The sequence below is a fragment of the Electrophorus electricus genome, chromosome 16, assembly GCF_013358815.1.
Source record: "Electrophorus electricus isolate fEleEle1 chromosome 16, fEleEle1.pri, whole genome shotgun sequence".
Taxonomy (NCBI): domain Eukaryota; kingdom Metazoa; phylum Chordata; class Actinopteri; order Gymnotiformes; family Gymnotidae; genus Electrophorus; species Electrophorus electricus.
In genome coordinates this window covers 5,338,141-5,358,512 of record NC_049550.1, presented here as the reverse complement: position 1 = coordinate 5,358,512, position 20,372 = coordinate 5,338,141, and the positions used below count along the sequence as shown (strand labels likewise).

General features: G+C 39.2%; 2 protein-coding genes and 1 pseudogene across 2 annotated transcripts in view; 2 read left to right on the top strand and 1 right to left on the bottom strand.

The window, feature by feature from the left end:
- elfn1b (extracellular leucine-rich repeat and fibronectin type III domain containing 1b) overlaps positions 1–20,372 on the bottom strand; it is a 79,566-nt gene that overhangs the window by 33,575 nt on the left and 25,619 nt on the right. The window lies entirely within an intron of this gene.
- On the top strand, positions 7,057–8,609 carry LOC113574946 (UDP-glucuronosyltransferase 2C1-like). The gene has a single exon (XM_035535063.1). It carries the CDS (start codon positions 7,072–7,074, stop codon positions 8,539–8,541), a length of 1,470 nt encoding a protein of 489 aa, XP_035390956.1. The 5' UTR covers positions 7,057–7,071; the 3' UTR covers positions 8,542–8,609.
- LOC113574927 lies at positions 12,366–14,345 on the top strand (annotated as a pseudogene).

The following is a 20,372-nucleotide window of genomic DNA, read 5'->3' as shown; positions in this document are numbered from 1 at the left end:
AAAAGGAATGAAGGAATTAGACTCTTAACTAAAAGACAGTTTATAATAAAACGACAATTTATAGTGCTCCCAAGTACTATTGCCCCCTTTGATGATCAGTCAAAAACAAAAAAAGTAAAGACAATGTTAGTGATTACCATCTTCATTATATTTGCAAGATATGGCAGAAAGGCAACTTTAAAGTGAGGTTAAAAAACCTTACAAACTTAGAATACCATGTTTTTTTTGTTTGTTTGTTTGGTTTTTTTACAGAATTTTCTTTTGATTCATTAGGGCCATAATACAATATCTACGAGATTTTGGTCCATGCTGACATGATTATATCATATATTTGCTGCACATTGATGCATCCTAAATGGGTAATATTGGATTGAGATCTGGTGACTGGGGAGGCCATTAAAGTACACTGAGCCCATTGTCATGGTCATGGAACCAGATTGAGATGACTTCTGCGTCATGACATGGCACATTATCATGCTGGAAGCAACCATTACTTGTTGAGTAAATAGTACAATAAAGAGATGCAGCAACATTGCTCGTTACTTAGATTCATAAAATAAATTATGCTTAATTGGTATTAAGCATTCAGTATGACCCAGGAAAGCATACTCCACACCATTACATCACTGACACCAGCCTAACTTCTTTATACAAGGCAGGTTGGGCCCATGTTCATGCTACTTACACCAAATTCCAACCCTTCTGCATTCCACAACAGAAATTTAGAATCATTAAATTGGCATCATTTTTTCCGGTTTTCAGCTGTCTCGTTTCGGTGGGCCTGTACCCACTGTTGCTCCAGATTCCTGTTCTTGGCTGACAAGAGTGAAAGCCAATGTGGTCTTCTGCTGCTAAACCCATCAACTTGAAGGTTTGACGTATTGGACGTTCTGAGATGCTTTGCTGCTCACCACTGTAGAGACTGTAGAGAGTGGTTATTTGAGTAACTGTTGCCTCACTGCTAGCTCGTACCAGTCTCCTCTGAGTTCTCTCATCAACATTTCCACCCACAGCACATCTATTCAGTGAATAATCTTTGCACTATTATGTGTAAACTCTTGGGATTGTTGTGCATGAAAATCCCAGGAGATGAGCAGTTTCTGAAATACTTAAACCAGCCTGTCTGGCAGCAACATCAATACCATGGTCAAAGTCATTTTTTTTTCCCATTTGTATAGTTTTATATTAACCTTAATTGCAGCCCCTGACCCTTGTTGCCATAATTTTATGCACTGCACTGCTGCCACATCATTGGCCAACTGGATAATTACATCATGAATGGTTAGGTGTACAACAAGGTGTACATTATTTTCCTAATGAAGGGTATAGTAAGATTGTGTGTTGTATGCATATTATTGAGGATTACATGTATATCTATCTCTCATAGATATACATATATGTGTATATATATATGCACACACACACACACACACACACACACACACACACACACACATATATATATATATATATATATATATATATATATATATATATATATATAGTACTGTGCAAAAGTTTTAGGCAGGTGTACAAACAAAAAAACTTGTTTATTTTTATCAATTTACAAAATGCAAAGTGAGCGAACAAAAAAAAAATCTATATCAAATCAATATTTGGTGTTACTACCCTTTGCCTTCAAACCATCATAAATTCTGATAGGTACACTTGCAAAAGTCAGGGATTTTGTAGGATTATAGTCAGGTGTATGATCAACCAAGTATACCAAACAGGTGCTAATGATCATCAATTTCATATGTAGGTTGAAACACAGTGATTAACTGAAACATAAAGAGCTGTGTAGGAGGCTTAAAACTGGGTGAGGAACAGCCAAACTCTGCTACCAAGTTGAGGTTGTGGAAGACAGTTTCATGTCACAGGTCACCATGTCAAGACTAAGCACAGCAACAAGACACAAGGTAGTTATACTGCATCAGCAAGGGCTCTCCCAGACAAAGATTTCAAAGTAGATTGGGGTTTCAAGATGTGCTGTTCAAGCTCTTTTGAAGAAGCACAAAGAAACGGGCAACGTTGAGGATGGTAGACACAGTGGTCAGCCAAGGAAACTTAATGCAGCAGATGAAAAACACATCAAGCTTATTTCCCTTCAAAATTGGAAGATGTCCAGCAGTGCCATCAGCTCAGAACTGGCAGAAACCAGTGGGACCCAGGTACACCCATCTACTGTCTGGAGAAGTCTGGCCAGGAGTGGTCTTTATGGAAGAGTTGCAGCCAAAAACCCATACCTCCGACATGGAAACAAAGCCAAGAGACTCAACTATGCACGAAAACATAGGCTCTGGGGTGCAGAAAAATGGCAGCAGGTGCTCTGGACTGATGAGTGAAAATTTGAAATATTTGGCTGTAGCAGAAGGCAGTTTGTTCGCCGAAGGGCTGGAGAGCGGTACAATAATGAGTGTCTGCAGGCAACAGTGGAAGCATGGTGGAGGTTCCTTGCAAGTTTGGGGCTGCATTTGGGGCTGCATTTCTGCAAATGGAGTTGGAGATTTGGATTAATTGTTTCCTCAATGCTGAGAAATGCAGGCAGATACTTATCCATCATGCAATACCATCAGGGAGGCATATCATTGGCCCCAAATTCATTCTGCAGCAGGACAATGACCCCAAATATACAGCCAATGTCACTAAGAACTATCTTCAGCATAAAGAATAACAAGAAGTACTTGAAGTGATGGTATGGCCCCCACAGAGCCCTGATGTCAACATCATCTGTCTGGGATTACATGAAGAAACAAAAGGATTTGAGGAAACCTACATCCACAGAAGATCTGTAGTTAGTTCTCCAAGATATATATATTGCCCTGTGGAGCGACCGGATCCTCAGCCCTGGAACAGCTCATCACATACCCTCTGAGAGGCTCATATGGAATCGAGAGATGATTTCACAACCTGGAATACATAGATAACAAAAGTATTCTTATTCTTTTATAAGTATACTTATAAAAGAATACTGCAATTTGATGTTTTCCTTGTGAAAGGACTTCTCGTGAGCATCACAACAAAACCCTGATCATGTAAAGAATGTAATTTTTAATTGTTTTTCCCCCTTTTATTTACAAGTTTGGTATTTCAGACGGATTGTGCGGACAATGGATAAACACAGCGCCTTCAGTGACTACAACAGACTTCCCATCTGGACTTGTTAACCATGTATGGCCAACAATGCATTGCTATATACATAACAGGCTCAACACGCTCAATTTGGGGTGAAGTCTAACTAAGCTGTCATCACTGAACTGTTATGAAATCCGCTCTCTTTATTTGTTAACTTTTCTTATGTCTGGTTATTTCATGAAACCATTATACCTTATACAGATTTTTCTGGTGTTTGCATAATAACATTTAAACATGCATTACTTAGCGACTACCTCCTCATCTCGAGATAGTGGAAGATTATTTGCATTATTAATACTAATACAGTAACATACATGTGTAGTAATCATGCTTTTGTTTTCGTTCTTTTTCTTTTAACCGCCAAAGCCGGAGACGAGACAAAGGGGCATAAATATGCATGAGCGAACCTGAGAACGATCTACCCCCCTCCCCGAATAAGGGATATAAACATCAACAGTTGGTTGAGCAGTAGAGCACGGTGAAGAATAAGGAGAAGAACAAGGAGTTTTGGGTAGATCCAGAAAAGTAGCTAGAACCTCTAGTACTTGAACCTCTAGAGGTTCAAGTACTTAGACACAGTACATTCAAGTACTTAGAATACTGTCTTTATTTCATGTTCATCTTATATCTAGTGTGTGTCTTAAACCATTTAATTTGTTTTCCACTATTCCGTCAAGATAGTCGAATTCTTGTTTTGCATCGCTGGTAATTAATCCTGTTTGGTCAACATTAATTAGTGATACTTAGTCAACCTTAGATTTGTACAAACTACGTCTAGGAAACGCTCTCGCATTGACACCAGAGAAGTAAAGGAACCGTCCATCTCAGTTCTACACTCTCGGTGAAGTTCAGGCTCGCCGATTTGGAACAATCTTTGGTAAGGGGTCGTTGGCAGCGCACAGAACCGGGTGTATTTCCAGCCTACCACGACCACACCTCACCTTCAGCGATCCCATTTGCGCGGAAGGACCGGCCAAATTGACGATTGTCCCTGGAAACTGACGTAAGAGCTACATTCGGTCCATTCATATGCTATCTCGGTGTGTCTGTAGCGAGGTGCATTTCCTAGGGATAATCCTATTCATATTCACTCCCCTGGTTAGTCGATATAGGAATAGGAATCTCCTCCTCTTTTAGATAACCCTCCGGCAGTGACGTTCACCGCTAGCTCCGATATCTTCTTGGAAAATGCTAGTCTTAGCTAGCGCCCTAGCTAAACCGATTTCTGGCTTGTGCAATTGTTCGTCCCTCTGATCTCAGTTATTGTCTTTGTTGTTGTATTCAGTTTTATTCGTTTACTGCACAAAATAAGAACTAATGTAAGAATGAGACTGATATAACGTTAATAAGCCTTCGGTACTTCACCATTGTTAGTTAGTTAGTTCATAATCATATCTACTTGCGTGTAAATGCCTACTCTCCTGAAAAGCAAATTATGTGGTTGCTGCTCAACATATGGGACATACAGACAACCAAACGCTTTAGTTGTGGTTGGGCCAAACATCAGAATGACATGTAATCTACACATGTGAAGCAGATCATTAGCTTCAGTTCTTCATTCATATCACTGTGCCAGAGGAGAGGAGGCATCCTGACCTGTGTTCAATATCACTATCACTCATCTACATGGGTGAGGTCAGGCTAGCTATTTGGAAGTGAGGAGAAAATATATACTCTCATAAACCCACGTGTATCAGTACCTGGAGTTTGCTAAAATGTCAGAGGAACATTGATTTGAAGTGGTTTGTAATTTTTAATTGTTTCCCCCTTTTATTTACAAGTTTGGTATTTCAGACATATTGTGCGGACATGTAAGATGACACCCAGTACCTAACACCAAAATACCTTTAGCAAAAAAGTGAAAAGAGAGCATAGAGATACCAAAAATGAATGTACACACTGTGAAGTTTGGTGGTGTACATATGATATTGCTATTAAGTGAGAGCATTATTACCATACGTGTCATCATGGCCTTTGTGATGCGTAACTAAACCAAGCCTTCTTTAAAGTCAAAAAACAAGTCAAGACAAAAAACAAACAAACAAAAAAACTAATCAGAAACCATCTGCAGTTATCTAATGTTGAGTTGTCTCAGTTAGTTATATTAGAGCAATAGAAAAACCCTAAAATGTATAAGACAATGGAACACACTAAGGGTCCACTGTTGAATATTGTCTATTGGGGCTGTCAGGGTTCAGTGAACAAAGACGGAGTCGATCGCAGGACAACAGAAGTAGTTTAATGTTGAAAGGGAATATCCAAAGACTAGTCACAACACAGGCAGAGGTAACAAAGAGGAGGCCTGTGGGTAATGTAGTCCGTGGGAGGCTGTGTCTGTGTGGAAGGCATGACAGAGGCTTTGTTTTTAAAAAAATTATTTAATGCCCAAGAACATTAACCTGTTCTCTTACATTTAGGTTATTTAGGTTAGGAAAGGTGCAATGTATGTAGAATGAAAAATGTAGGGTGCCATGTATGGTACAATGTAGTGCGATGACTGAAAGAATGTCTAAAAGTTTGTAAAATCTATATAAATGTAATCAAGTGAGAAATTGCACATCTGGAAGATCACAGAAACAGAAATAACCAAATGAAACCATTGTAAAGTTTTTGCGGTTATATCCAGAAAATACTTTATGATTATTACAAAAAAAAGCAAACAATTGTACTGCAGTTTGTTCTTTAAGAATGCCACGCTCCCTTTATGGGACATGCTCATGCATGTCAGAAGGCATCGGTACAAACCAGCACCACAGGCCACCACTGCATAGCTGCACAGTCTTGGAGTAAAGATCCCCAAAGCTATGTATTCTGAGTATTGTTTTCATCACTTATTATCAGACTACATAAATTTCAGAACAGTTTCCATTGCAGCCTATGTGCTGCTATTTGCAGTTACTGTTTCCTTTTTTGCCAGCAGTCCAGTTTGAGGACAATTGTATTGATCTATTGCAATGTTAATGAATGGTAAATCATTAACAGAAGTTCAGGATGCAAGTACTTTGCTTTCTTATATTGCTGAATGAACTTTCACTCGGATACCTTCAAGTACACAGAGAAGTTGGCACAGGCAGTCAGTTAAACCAGCGACAAGACTTTCTTAGGGGATCGCATTTACGGCATGCACTAAGTCAGCATTCTGGTAATGACTTTACACATTATAAGTACTTGTTTTTTTTTTGGTTTTTTCTGGCAAATGCATTGAGAGAAAATGACTTGATGACAGAAAATTACTGACTTTGCCCACTTCAAAGCTGAGTTTTCATATAATTAAATTGTGATGAATATTACATTTTGGGAAAATGATTTACTATTTATTTTTAGTTATTTTTTAGGACTAGGTTTAAAAGCTTCTGATGGGAAAGTAAATTATCATTTACAATCACTAGCAAGATTAATTTTCCTCAACATTTTGTTCATCTCAGTTGTAGTTGTATCTCTTATTATAATATAAAATAAATTAAATGCAGTTTTATGTATAAATACTTTTACATTAAAAAACATTTCTCTGAATATCTGACAGTTAAATGGAAGATTTAATTAATGGTTTCTGAGTAGTCTCATCTTTGATACTGTAATGTTTTCCGATTGTATTGTAATATTCTAAATGAATATATAATGTATAAAATACATTTTTAAAAATTCCTTACCCCCAATTGTTTTCTGATAGTCATATTATTTCTTTAAAAATCTAGAATATTTAGCATTTAACCACATACTGTTGTAGCTTTTATTAAAATAATTCAGACCAGACCCAAATGAAATGGATTTTGATTTCTCAGTGGATTTCTTACTATCTTCCTCTTCATTAAAGGTTTTACAATGATTGGACAGAACATACACACTTGTGTCATCTTCTTGGCTGCCCTGCTGGTAGCCTCTGTCGATGGAGGGAACATTCTCGTCTACCCAGTAGATGGCAGCCACTGGGTCAACATGAAAATCTTGATTGAGGCACTTCACGCCAAAGGCCACAATGTCACAGTCATGCGGACCCTAGATAGCTGGTACATTGAAGAAACTTCCCCACTTTACACGTGCATTACTATACAAAGCCCTGGGAGTTTTGATCAGGAATTTATTAAGACATTTGTGAACCGGCTCTTGGAAATCCTGAGGGAGGGCTCCATCTGGGCTCGCATAAAACTGGAGTTAGAGGTGTGGGCCAAAACAGGAGAAATGATTGAGAAGGAAAGACAAATACTAAGGGTCTTGATGGAAGACAAATCGCTACTGCAGTCTATCAAAGACACCAAATATGACTTGATTCTTACTGACCCTGTTTCAGTTACTGGAACGTTTATAGGTCATTACCTGAAACTACCCCTCGTCTTTAATGTTCGGTGGACCATAGTTGGTGAGGGCCATTTTGCAATAGCTCCGACACCACTTTCTTATGTCCCTTTGCCAATGTTGGGTTTATCAGACCGCATGAGTTTTTTTGAGAGAACATTTAATGTAGTCATGTACTTTGTTATTGAATTACAGGTTAAGTATTTTCTAACCCCAAGTTATAATGCACTGAGTCATGAAATGTTTGGTCCAGGAGTAAACTACTTTGAAATAGTCCAAGGAGCAGATTTGTGGCTCTTCAGGGTTGATTTCATCTTTGAGTTTCCACGACCTACTATGCCAAATATAGTCTATATTGGTGGCTTCCAGTGCAAGCCTTCTAAACCTCTTCCAAAAGATCTTGAAGACTTTGTGCATAGTTCTGGTGAGCATGGTGTCATTGTCATGTCTTTGGGCACCTTGATTGGACATCTTCCACAAGACGTAACCAGTGCAATAGCAGAGGCCTTTGCAGAGCTTCCACACAAAGTTATTTGGAGGTACAAAGGAGAAAGACCATCTACATTGGGGAATAATACTTTAATGATGGACTGGATACCACAGAATGATCTACTTGGCCACCCTAAAACAAGGGCTTTTGTGGCACATGGTGGAACCAATGGGATTCAAGAAGCTATCTATCATGGTGTTCCCATCATTGGTCTTGGGCTCATCTGGGACCAACCTGACAATCTTGCAAAAATGAGGGTAAAGGGAGTAGCTAAGACTATTGATTTTGCAACCTTAGATAAAGACTCATTCCTTCTAGCCATAAAAGAAGTTCTTTATGAGCCCTCATACCGGGAAAATATGCAACGACTCTCCAAACTCCACAAAGACACACCGGTGAAGCCATTAGACAATGCAGTTTTCTGGATTGAGCATGCCATCAGACATGGTGGTGCAGCTCATCTACGAACAGAATCTTACAAAATGCCATCTTATATCTACCACTCTGTTGATGTCATGCTGTTCTTACTCTTTGTGATCTCTCTAATTATCTTCACCCTATATGCAATTATGATATACGTCTACCATAGGTTATGCATGAAAAAAACAACCAAACAGGAATGATTTATTGTTTAAAAAATGGCTGGTCTTTCTAATAAACAAACCAGTCATTTTAAAGCCTCTGTGTTCCACTTGCGAGTTATACATTCATTGGAAACTACATCAGAAACACCTTTTAGGTACAGCTTATGGTTATGTGTGTATAGTTAGAGACTGTAGCACAATCTGTGGGCATGCAAAAAAGCTGTTAGCTATATTAGGCTTCTGAAAACAACCACTCCTGGTTGGATATTTATGGCTGGCTGTCCACTCTCGACTCAGCAGTAACAACGATGTGTGAAAACTCCAGCAACACTACTATGCATGCCTCTCCCACTCCAACTCCACTACCATGTCAGTGGCAGTGCTGTATTGTAAATATTCTGCCACCCGTTCAGCAGTATCCGTTCAGCAGTGGCCCTGTGGTCTGAAACTGGCTGCTGCTGGGGGAGTGGAAGGCTGGAATGGTATACCTGTAAAGTGAACCTATATGTCCTATAAGGTGTATCTAATAAAGTGGTCAGTGATTGTATAATTGATGTATTTTGTGCATTTGCAATCATGTTTAGGATTTACAAATATTGGGTTATATTTACATATATAGCTTGAGCATTTAGCTCAGGTCTAGGAATAAGGGTGTATAATATTTGTGACAAATGATTGATGCTCTTTGTTTTTCTTAGTTTGAAGTTTGACAGTTGTGACCTGGTTGTGGTTTACCATGACAGTAACATATTGTTTCAGGTGTTTCTCAATGTGTTCAGTTAAAATGTATGGTTCAAGATTGTACTGTTCAATATATCATTGTAGTTAATTGTCAAATTATTTACAGTATGTATAATTTTTCCTTAGTGAATCCATAATATTTTAGCACCATGAAGCACTCCTCTGTACAACAATGCACTTCTTCCTGTTAATTGATAATTGATAAACATCTTGAAAATATCACGTTTACTCATGGTGAAATTTGGTGTTGAGCAAAGAGGGCATTGTGCACTGTAGTGTGTTGGTGTGTGTGCTTTCTCTTAACATAAGAAAGGACATGTAACACTGTGACATTTTCCAGCTGTGATCACTAGATAAAGCAGAAGTTTTATACAGATTAAAATTCAATGCAACAAGAGCAAACTAGCATTCATCTGTTTAGTGGATGCAGCTGAAACTGGGTGTAATGTGCTGTGAATGGAGCTGAGATATCCTCTGTGCAGTTTCAAAAGACTACACTAGCGTTTGAAAAAAAAATCTACTAACTTGAACTAGAACTAACTAGAATCTACTAGCTTGTCAGGTCCAGTTCAGCACTGCACATCAAAGCCCATTGTGCAAACAGGCTTTTGTTACCTTTCCTCACATAGATTTTGTCTATTCTTATTCTAGAGAACTTTATTGGAAATTGGAAACCCTCACAAAATGATAACTGTTAATCAGATATATTTTAGCACGTTTTTGACTGCTTATCCTGATTACTGAAAATGTCTAATAAGTTAAGATCAGTTTCAATACCAATGTATAATCAATTTTTATGATGCGTATCACTTTATCATAAGCTAAGGTTAAAAAAAGTAATATTAACGCTGGCTTAATTACTGAAAGTCAGCTTTAGGTATGTGAATTAGAGGTAGCTCAGGGCTTAAGGTACTTGACTTGTGCCTTGTAGAAGGTTGCTGGTTCAAGCCCCACCACTACCAGCTTGCCACTGTTGGGCCCCTGAGCAAGGCCCTTAATCCTCAATTGCTCAAGTTGTACTCAATCATAATTGTAAGTCACTTTAGATAAAAGTGTCAGCTAAATGTCATTAATGAATTACGTTTGAATATTGTGTTTTTCTGAATGTCATATTATTGTGATCACATAACGTTATAATTTGGGGTGGCCAGGCATGAGTTATTGTTTTCCTTCTCAGATTTATTAAAACTGTGGGCTTTATCAATACTGATACTTTAAAAGTTACACTATTTATAGCATCTGCCAGACCTGGTGCTCTCTCATTAAGCACAAACCCAAAAGATAGATGACATGGATATTCATTCTTTCTTAAGAAAGCAGGTTAAATAGGAGACTTAGGTGGAGATTTTACACATTTCAGTTATATGTTATATGAACATGCTTGTAATCAAAGTTACTCGTAAATATTACCAGTAAAAATAATAAAACATAGAACAGGTCATAATGTTCACATATAGTAATCTAAAAAGAAAATATTTTCATGATGATGGGGGAATCTCTTCTGTATTTCTACATTAAAAGCTCAGCTGGGTAGACTACCGAGTACAATACACAGATCAGCGCAAGTGTTGTCGATAACACTTTGATGAGTTACACAGACCAATAATGTCCCATTCATGTATTGAAAAGACGAATATTGTATGGTCCTGGTAAATACAGGTGGAGGATAAAAAGACTCACGGATCCCTGTGTGGATCCCGGTGGGTTTGCAGCATACCAGAGTCAGTTTTGATAAATGTTTAGTAAGGCAATAAGATAGTAATGCATTGTGAGTCACTGTAATTATTCAGATTTAAATAATAAACTGTAAATTAGTTCAATTTCATCATGGTACTAATATAGTAGTTGTACAGTCCTCTTTGATTTCATAATTCTGTAATCATTTTATCACAATTAGCCTTTACTGTAACCTTTCTTGCATAAGTGTTTTTGGTTTAATCTTGAGGGACATACTTTTTACATGGTGGATGAGAGAGATTAGAGGGAGACACTTCTGCCTTTTGCAGCCTAAGATTTAGCCGGATACAAGATGTGCTTGGATTATTGTGGTTCAACCCTGCCCCATTACAGGTGTGGAACACTTTTTCTTTTTTAAATACTTTGGATCTTGTAATGATTTTAATTTTTATTTTTGTGCAATTCATATTTCCTTTTTTTGCCAACATCCCAAAGTTTGAGCACAATGATTCTGACCTATTGCAGTAGTAATCAGTGGTAATGAATGGGAAATCATTAACAGGAGTTCAGAACGCAAGGGCTACTTGCTCTTTCTCCTACTGCTGAATGAACTTTCACTCAAATACTCTCAAGTACACACAGAAAGTCAGTTAACCCAGAGACAAGACTTTCTTAAGGGACTACATTTATGACATGCACTTTGGTGGCATTCTAGTCATAATTTTACACACTGCAAGAACTTTACTTTTCATTCATTTATATTTTTAGTTTACTGGCTAATGGGTTTTATATTACTTGACTTTTTTTTTTTTAGGATTTTTAGGATTTCACCTGTTTGCCTGAATGATTTCTTTTTCTGGCATTGATTCCTTCTGGTTTTTTACCCTTCTTCTGTCTTGGTTTTGATATTGACCTGTTATCTGACTTTTTGTTTTTGGATTAGCCATATATCAATAAAAAATCTTTATTCTCCACAAACATGTGGTTGATCCTTTTGCACTATATGTTGAGAAATGATAGCATCAAATGCTACAAATACTATGTTATTTTAAAATAGAAATTATATTAAATGCTGTTTTGTCTATAAATAATTTTAAATTAATATTTTAAAATTAAATAGAACATGTAATTGTTGGTTATTTCTGAGTAACTTCATCCTTCATATTTGTAATGTTTTCCTATTGTATTTTAATTTTCTACATGAATATATAATGTATAAACTACATCTTTAAAATGTAAAAATAAGACAGGTATTGTTTTCTGATAGTCATCTATTTTCTTAAAAGAATTTAGAATCTTCAACATTTAACCTCATCCTGTTGTAGTTTTTATTGAAATAATACAGACTACACTCAAATGGATTTTGCTTTCTCAGTGGATTTCTTACTATCTTCCTCTTCATTAAAGGTTTTACAGTGATTGGACAGAACATACACGCTTGAGTCATGGTTTTGGCTGCCCTGCTGGTAGCCTCTGTCGATGGAGGGAACATTCTCGTCTACCCAGTAGATGGCAGCCACTGGGTCAACATGAAAATCTTGATTGAGGCACTTCATGACAAAGGTCACAATGTCACAGTCATGCAGACCCTAGATAGCTGGTACAGAAGCTTCCCTGCTTTAAACATCCGTTACTATACAAAGCCTTGGCAGCTTTGATCAGGAATTTATTAAGAAATTTATGAACAGGCTCTTGGAAATCCTGAGGGAGGGTTCATCTGGGCTCGCGTGAAACTGGAGATGAAGGTGTGGCGCAAAACAGGAGAAATTACTGAGAAGGAAAGACAAATAATAAGGGTCTTGATGGAAGACAAACTAATGCAGTCCATCAAAGATACTAAATATGACTTGACACTGACACTGTTTCAGTTAGTGGCACCTTTATAGGTCATTACCTGAATCTACCCCTCGGGTTTCCACAATGTACTATGTCAAATGTTGTTTATATTGGTGACTTCCAGTGCATGCCTTCTAAACCTCTTTTAGTAGCTCTTGAGGACTACCATAAGACGTTACTTACCCCCCAGTACCTTAGTAAACTCCTAGCACATTATTACCCACCATGTCTGCTTATATCAAAATGTGCCTATCTGTATAGCTAGGCATTTTATTAAATACTTCCAATATTAGCTAAAGGTGTGGATCTGGGGGATCCATGGGCATTGAGAGCTATGGTAAACTGGGATGTTAATATTCTATCACTTCACCTCTTTTTGGTCACTCCACTTTGTTAACTGAGAGTGGTAGAGTGCTGACGTTCCAGGGAGCCATCATGCCTGTGTTTCCTTCTAGCTCTATGCTTTTAGCTGTGCTGCCATAGCTATATCTGCTGAAGTGCCTCTTTGCACGTTATAGTTCTCTAATTTACACACCTTGGTACTTGGACATGTCTAATAATCTATTCTCTGTTTCTGCTGAGGTACATGTACACCTGATGTTATGTTGTTAATGATTCTCAGCTGGTATGGCTCCTCCCATCACCCCCTGATGCCCCCTGCTGTAGCTCACCACCCCTCCACCCCAGTCAACTATTTCTCCATCGCCCTTGAAATGTTGTTTTACAATATGGGTTTTGGACACACGTATACCGTCAAACCTAGAGTAGGACTTCTAAAAAACTGGAATAAACATTGCTTATTTCTTTATTTTTATTATTATTATTATTATTATTATTATTATTATTATTTTGTCTCACTACTTATTTTGCTCTTTATTGTTTATATTGTTGCTATTCAGAGTTCTGGTGAACATGGTCCCATTATCATGTCTTTGGACATCTTGATTGGACATCTTTCACAGGGTGTATCCAGTGCAATAGCAGAGGCTTTTGCAGATCTTCCACAGAATGTTTTTTGAAGGTACAATTGAGAAAGACCATCTACATTGGGCAATAATAACTTAATGATGGAATGGATACCACATAATGATCTCCTTGGCCACCCCAAGACCATGGCCTTTGTGGCGCATAGTGGAACCAATGGAGTTCAAGAAGCTATCTATCACAGTGTTCCCATTGAGTAACTTCATCCTTGTTCTCAGGATCATCTGGGACCAACCTGATATTCTTGCAAAAATGGGGGAGAATGGAGTAGCTAAGACAGTTGATTTTGCGACCTTTGATAAAAACTCATTCCTAGCTTTGAAAGAAGTTCTTTATAAGCCTTCATGTAAAGACTCTCCAGTCTTCACAAAGATGTTCCAGTGAAACTACTAATCAATGTGGGTTTCTGTTTTGAGCACACTATCATACATGGTGGTTCAGTTCATCAACGAACAGAATCTTACAAAATGCCATGGTATATATTCCACTTTGCTGTTATACTGTTCCTTCTGTATGTGATCTTGCTAATTATCTTCAACATATATGCAATTATGAGACATTCCTGCCATAGGCTAGGCATGAGAAAAACAACTAAACAAGAATGATTCATGGTTTAAAAAAGGCTCATCCTCCTAACAAACAAAGCTGTCATTTTGAAGCCTCTGTGTTATGTTTGCCAGTATATACATTCATAGAACACCACATTCGAAACACCTTGTAGGTACACCATATGTTTATGGATGTACATTTGGATGTACAGGTATACTATGGCCTAGTCCATACTAACATGTGTAAAGTGAAAAATGCATCTGTTTTCATGTTTTGCCCTTTCATGCACACTAAAATGGTGTTTTCCACCAATGAAAACTCAACGCTTTGGTGTTATAATATGGACAACGGAAAACGTAGCTTTTAGAAAACATGACAAAGTTTGTCATGTGACCTCCGCAGTTCCAAAAAGGCAAAACCTGTTGTAATGCTGTTTACTGCAGTAGGTGTTTTAATTTCAAGTTTTAGTTGCTTGACTTTGTTATCTGTCCAGACAAAGAAGCCATCTGTTTATTTCTCATCATTTTCTCTTTGTACTGGCAGCTACATTCCACATGACTACAGTAGGTAAACAAAAGCCTGTGGTGGAAATGACAAGAACCATAGGTCAAACACTCGTGCCTGCTCACCATTCACCTTTTTCATCGTTTTTGTGTTTTATTGTGGATGAGGAACTTATTGACAATTCTGAAAGACTGAAAACGCTAGTAGCCTAAACACAAAAGCTGTGTTTTCTAATTTATCTGTCTTAGGGTGGACTAGGCCTAAAGCACAATCTGTGTTTATGTAACAACAACAAAAAAATAATTGTGTTAGCCATATCAGTGATTGGCATCTGAAAACAGGACCACTCCGGGTTAGATATTTATTGATGGCCATCCATTCTCAAATCAGAATTAACAAAGATGTGTGAAAACTCCAACACTACTATTCATACCTCTCCCACTCCAACTGCACTATCCGTGTCATTGATGTTTTGTAAATAATCTGATATCCAAATAATATCTGTTTAGTAGCAGTCCTGTGGTCTGAAACTCACTGTTGCGAGACTGGAAAGGGACATCAGATGTGCTACAAGCTGTAATGGTATACCTGTAAAGTGAACCTATAGGTCCTTACGTTTACAGCATTTAGCTGACACTTTTATCCAAAAACACAGACAATTACCACTTGAGGGTTAAGGGCCTTGCTCAAGAACCCAACAGTGTAAACTCAGTGGTGGGACTTGAACAGGCAACTCTCAGATTACTGGTCAAATACCTTAACTGCTGAATAATACCTATGAACAGAGAGGGCTCAAGGACTTACAATTTACTTACAATTCTGGCTGAACACAACTTGAGCAATTAGGGTTAAGGGCCTTGTTCAGGCACCCAACAGTGGGCACATGGCAGTGGTGGGGCTTGAACTGGCAACCTTCTGATTACAAGTCAACTACCTTAATTACTGAGCTCCCACAAAATTCTCTAAGGTGTATCTAATAAAGTGTGCAGTGATTGTATATATGATGTCTTTTGTGCATTTGTACATATCTAGCTCGAGTGTGTAGCTTAGTATGTGTGCTTTGGTTTGTCTCGTTGGATTATCATCTGGTTGGTTAAGGTAGGCTCTGAGTTCACTTACTTTTGTCTTAGATTCTGTGAAATTGTTGTCTAAACCTAGTTGTTAGTTGCTTGGTAGCGGTAATTACTCACTTACAGGTGTAGTTGACCTCAGGTGTGAATTGATGGGTGGGCTCAGCACTTATTGAACTGAGTTAAATTAGGATGACTCCTAATCAACATCTGGAGGAGGTTTGGTGGTGTTCTCAATCAGTTCATCTACATCTCACCTACAGGACTTCACAAACTCAGCTAAGTATCTTCTCATATTATCGCAATCCTTTATCTCATACATCCACAAATCAAGCATCTGAAATGTGCTTCGCAATTCCTGTCCACATATCCCATAGATCTCCTCGACACAATCATAGATGTCGCAATCTCAGCAACCTCACTGACCCACAACGCTTCATACCATCACATATCGTGGTGGCTGGAGGGCTCTGGAACTGCCAATCTGCTGTCCAGAAGGCTGACTTCATCTCAGCATTAGCATCCCTCCACTTCCTACACTTCCTGGCTCTGACAGAAACATGGATCTCCCCTGAGAACTCGGCGACTCTGGCTGCCCTGTCCTCTGCCTTTTCATTTACGCATTCTCTGAGGCGTCTTGGCAGGGGTGCTGGCACAGGTTTACTAATGTCTCAAGAGTGGTGTTTCACTCCACTTTCTTTCTCTACACTTTCCATCTCCTCTTTTGAATTTCATGCCATTACAGTGTCTTTCCCCACCAAACGTATTATCATTGTCATCTACTGCCCTCCAGGTTCCGTAGATCACTTCATTGATGAGCTCGACATCCTTCTGAGTCATTTCCCCATTGAAGGAAATCCACTCATTCTCCTTGGTGACTTCAACCTTACATCAGACAAGCTGCATTCCTCCTGCATCCTTCTGCTGTTGACAGCATTTGACCTCATCCTCAACCACTCTCCTCCGACTCACAAAGCGAGCAATGTTTTGGACCTGATCTTCGCCCGTACCACCACAACATCGGACATCGCAGTCACCCCCCTCCACCTCTCGAACCATCACTTTCTATCTTTCTCTCTCTCCCTTCCTTCTCTTTCCACCCAGTCCTCTCCAATATGTTCCTCCTTCCTCCACAACCTGCACTCCATAACTCCCTCTTCCCTTACTTCTACTATTTTGTCCACCTTCCTCATCCTGACTTTCTATCCTCTCTCTCTTTGGATACAGTTACAAATACTTTCAATTCTACACTCTCCTCATCAATGAATCTTCTGTGCCTTCTCTCCTCTAGATCCCCTAAGTCCTCCCCACCTGCCCCCTGGCTAACAGAAACACTTCGCTGCCACAGGAGAGAACTAAGGACTGCAGAGAGGTGGTAAAGGAAATCTTGTGTAGATTCAGACCTTAGCTCATTCTCCTTTCCAAGTTCTCATTGGAAGTAACATCTGCAAAGTCATCCTACTACTGAGAGAAATTCGAATGATCATCTCATCCACGCAAGCTCTTCACTATTTTTCTTCTCTCCTTAATCCCCCCCCCCCCCTTCCTCATCTCTTACTTCGGAAGATTTTATGACCTTCTTTGAGGAGAAGGTTGCAGTAATCTGCCAGTCCTTTTCCTCTGTTCCCACTCCTCCAACTAATGTGCATTCCCCAACATCCAACTCTGACTTCTTTTTCTCCTCTCTCCACAGATGAAATTCTTCAACTCCTGACTTCCAGCAATCAGACTACATGTCCACTGGATCTGATTCCTTCTCCTCTGTTCCAGACAATCGCAAGAGATCTGCTTCCTTTCATCTCTGTCATCATCAACAACTCCTTATCTTCTGTATATGTGCCTACTGCATTCAAAACCGCCAAGGTGGTACCAATCCTCAAGAAGGCCACACTTGACAGCTCCAGCATTACCAACTACAGACCGGTATCACTTCTCTCTTTCCTCTCAAAAGCCCTTGAACGAGCAGTTTATAATCAATTGTCTCTTTTTCTCACCCAGAACCAGCTGCATGATCCCAATCAGTCTGGCTACAAACTGGCACATTCCACAGAAACGGCCCTCATAGCGGTGACTGAGAAACTTCATGCCGCTAAAGCTGCCAAACAGTCATCTGTTTTGATTCTTCTAGACTTTTCAGCAGCCTTTGACACAGTGAACCGCAACATTCTTCTCTCTGTTCTTTCAGGCTTGGTGTGACTGGCTCCGCTTGGAGATGGTTTCAGTCCTATCTGGATGGACGGTCCTATCAGGTGACATGGAGAGGATCCACATCCAAACCGTGTAGACTCTCCACTGGTGTTCCACAAGGCTCAGTATTGGGCCCCCTTCTCTTCTCTTTGTATACTCATTCTCTTGGTGATGTAATATCTTCTCATGGTTTCTCCTACCACTGCTATGTCGATGACACTCAATTATTTATTTCCTTTCCACCCTCTGACACGCAGGTCTCCAGACATATCTCGGCATGCTTGACTGACATTGCATCCTGGATGACAGCCCACCACTTGAAGCTCAACCCCAGTAAAACTGAGCTTCTGGTTATCCCAGCTACTCCCAACCCTTACCATGACCTCACTGTTTCCTTTGAGAACTCCCTGGTATCACCATCCGAAGCTGCCCGTAGCCTGGGCGTAACTATGGACAACCAGTTGTTGTTCTCAACTCATGTTTCTAATCTAACTTGGTCTTGCAGATTCCTCCTTTGTAACATTTAAAGGATTTGACCCTTTCTTTCGCAGGAAGCTACCCAGGTGCTTGTGCAGTCTCTTGTGATCTCAAAGCTAGACTACTGCAACTCACTACTTGCTGGTCTTCCTCTAAGAGCCATCAAATCTCTACAGCTTCTCCAGAATGCAGCAGCATGACTGGTCTTCAATCTTCCAAAGTTCACACGTTACTCCACTGCTGCGCTCCCTTCATTGGCTCCCTGTAGCGGCACGCATCAGATTTAAAACCTTGATGCTTGCCTACAAATACAAAAATGGACCAGCCCCTTCATACATGAGGTCAATGGTCAAAGCCCGATCTGTACCTCGAGTACTTCGAACCTCAAGTACGGCTCGGCTTGAAATACTTTGCTTCAGGTCTCATGGACGACAAGCATCAAGACTGTTTTCTGTCCTGGCTCCAAGATGGTGGAATGAGCTCCCACTTGCTGTCCAGACAGCAGAGTCCCTTGCAGTCTTCAAACGCAGACTGAAGACCCATCTATTTGCAGAATATTTAAAGGATAACTGACACTACTCCCATATTGACTGACTAATTTAGTACTTATTGTAAGGTACTGTTTATGTTGTTTAACAAACTCTAGCACTTATTGCTTATAGCATTTATCATTGTTTAAGATAGACCTTGTATTTTGTAGTTCTAGGTATCAGCATTAATTCCTGTATTCTAGTTCATTGGTAAGTTTAATTCTAACCTACTGTACTTGGATATATTCTATGAGTAAATGACAAAACACTTTGGTAAGTCGCTCTGGATAAGAGCGTCTGCTAAATGCCATAAATGTAGTATACACTATATCCTTATGTAACTGTAGGCTCAGTGGGTTACATGTCATGGCCATGTCAGGAAATTTTATGCCATTCTTTTTCCCTACATTTTGTGCTAGAAATTAGGACCAGGAAGTATTTGCAGCGGTGACGTTTTCTAATAAATATGACACTAAACGATTACCTACACTGCATGTGTCTGAGGAGGTGGATAGACTGCAGTTGTTTAGACTGTTTTTAGTGTGCGAAACAGTGCAGGACATATTTAAATGCTGCATGCTGGTGATGAGAGGGAAGGCAGCAAGAGGCTTACCTCCATTTGAGTAGAACCAATCAGTGAATCCCTACATCATTACACCACCCCATCTGAATGGTTCTGCACCTTTGCGCTGAGAAAACCTCAGCTGAGGAGGGCTGTAAGGGGTCCATGCTGAGCCGCATTTGTGTGGAAATGTGTTTGGAACATTTACCAGTGCTACTCAAAACAGCTTGATCGTACCATGGAAATTATTTCAGGTGTTCGCTTCATGTGTTCACTTAAAATGTACAGCTCAAGCATGTACATTTTCAATGTGTCACTGAGCTTAGTTATCCTATATTAGTAATAAAAAATATAATTTTTTCCATAGTGGAACATTGTAGCAACATAAAGATCTCCTCTGTAGAGAAATGGACTTCTGTCTGTTAACTGATAACTTCTAAACATCTGGAAAATGCTACCGTTATTGACATTTGGGGCTGGACAAGGAGGGCATGTGTGCAGTGCAGTGTGTGTTGGTGTTTTTCCTCTCTAGATGTGTGTGTGTGTGTGTTTTGAATGGATGTAAAAGCTTTGTATTGATTGTAAATTAGCACTGGGTTCTGAGAAAGGTGCTATATAATTGCAACTTCATTCATTCATTCATTCACAGATAAAAGGATGAGCATGTAACTGGGGTGTCATTTTCTAGCTCTGACCATTGGATGAAGCAGAAGTTTTATACAGTTTGATATTCAAGTGTATCAAGAGCACTTA

Bases quoted from the DNA above. Each gene is read 5' to 3' on its own strand.
- LOC113574946 (XM_035535063.1), top strand. From the start codon at position 7,072: ATGAAAATCTTGATTGAGGCACTTCACGCCAAAGGCCACAATGTCACA.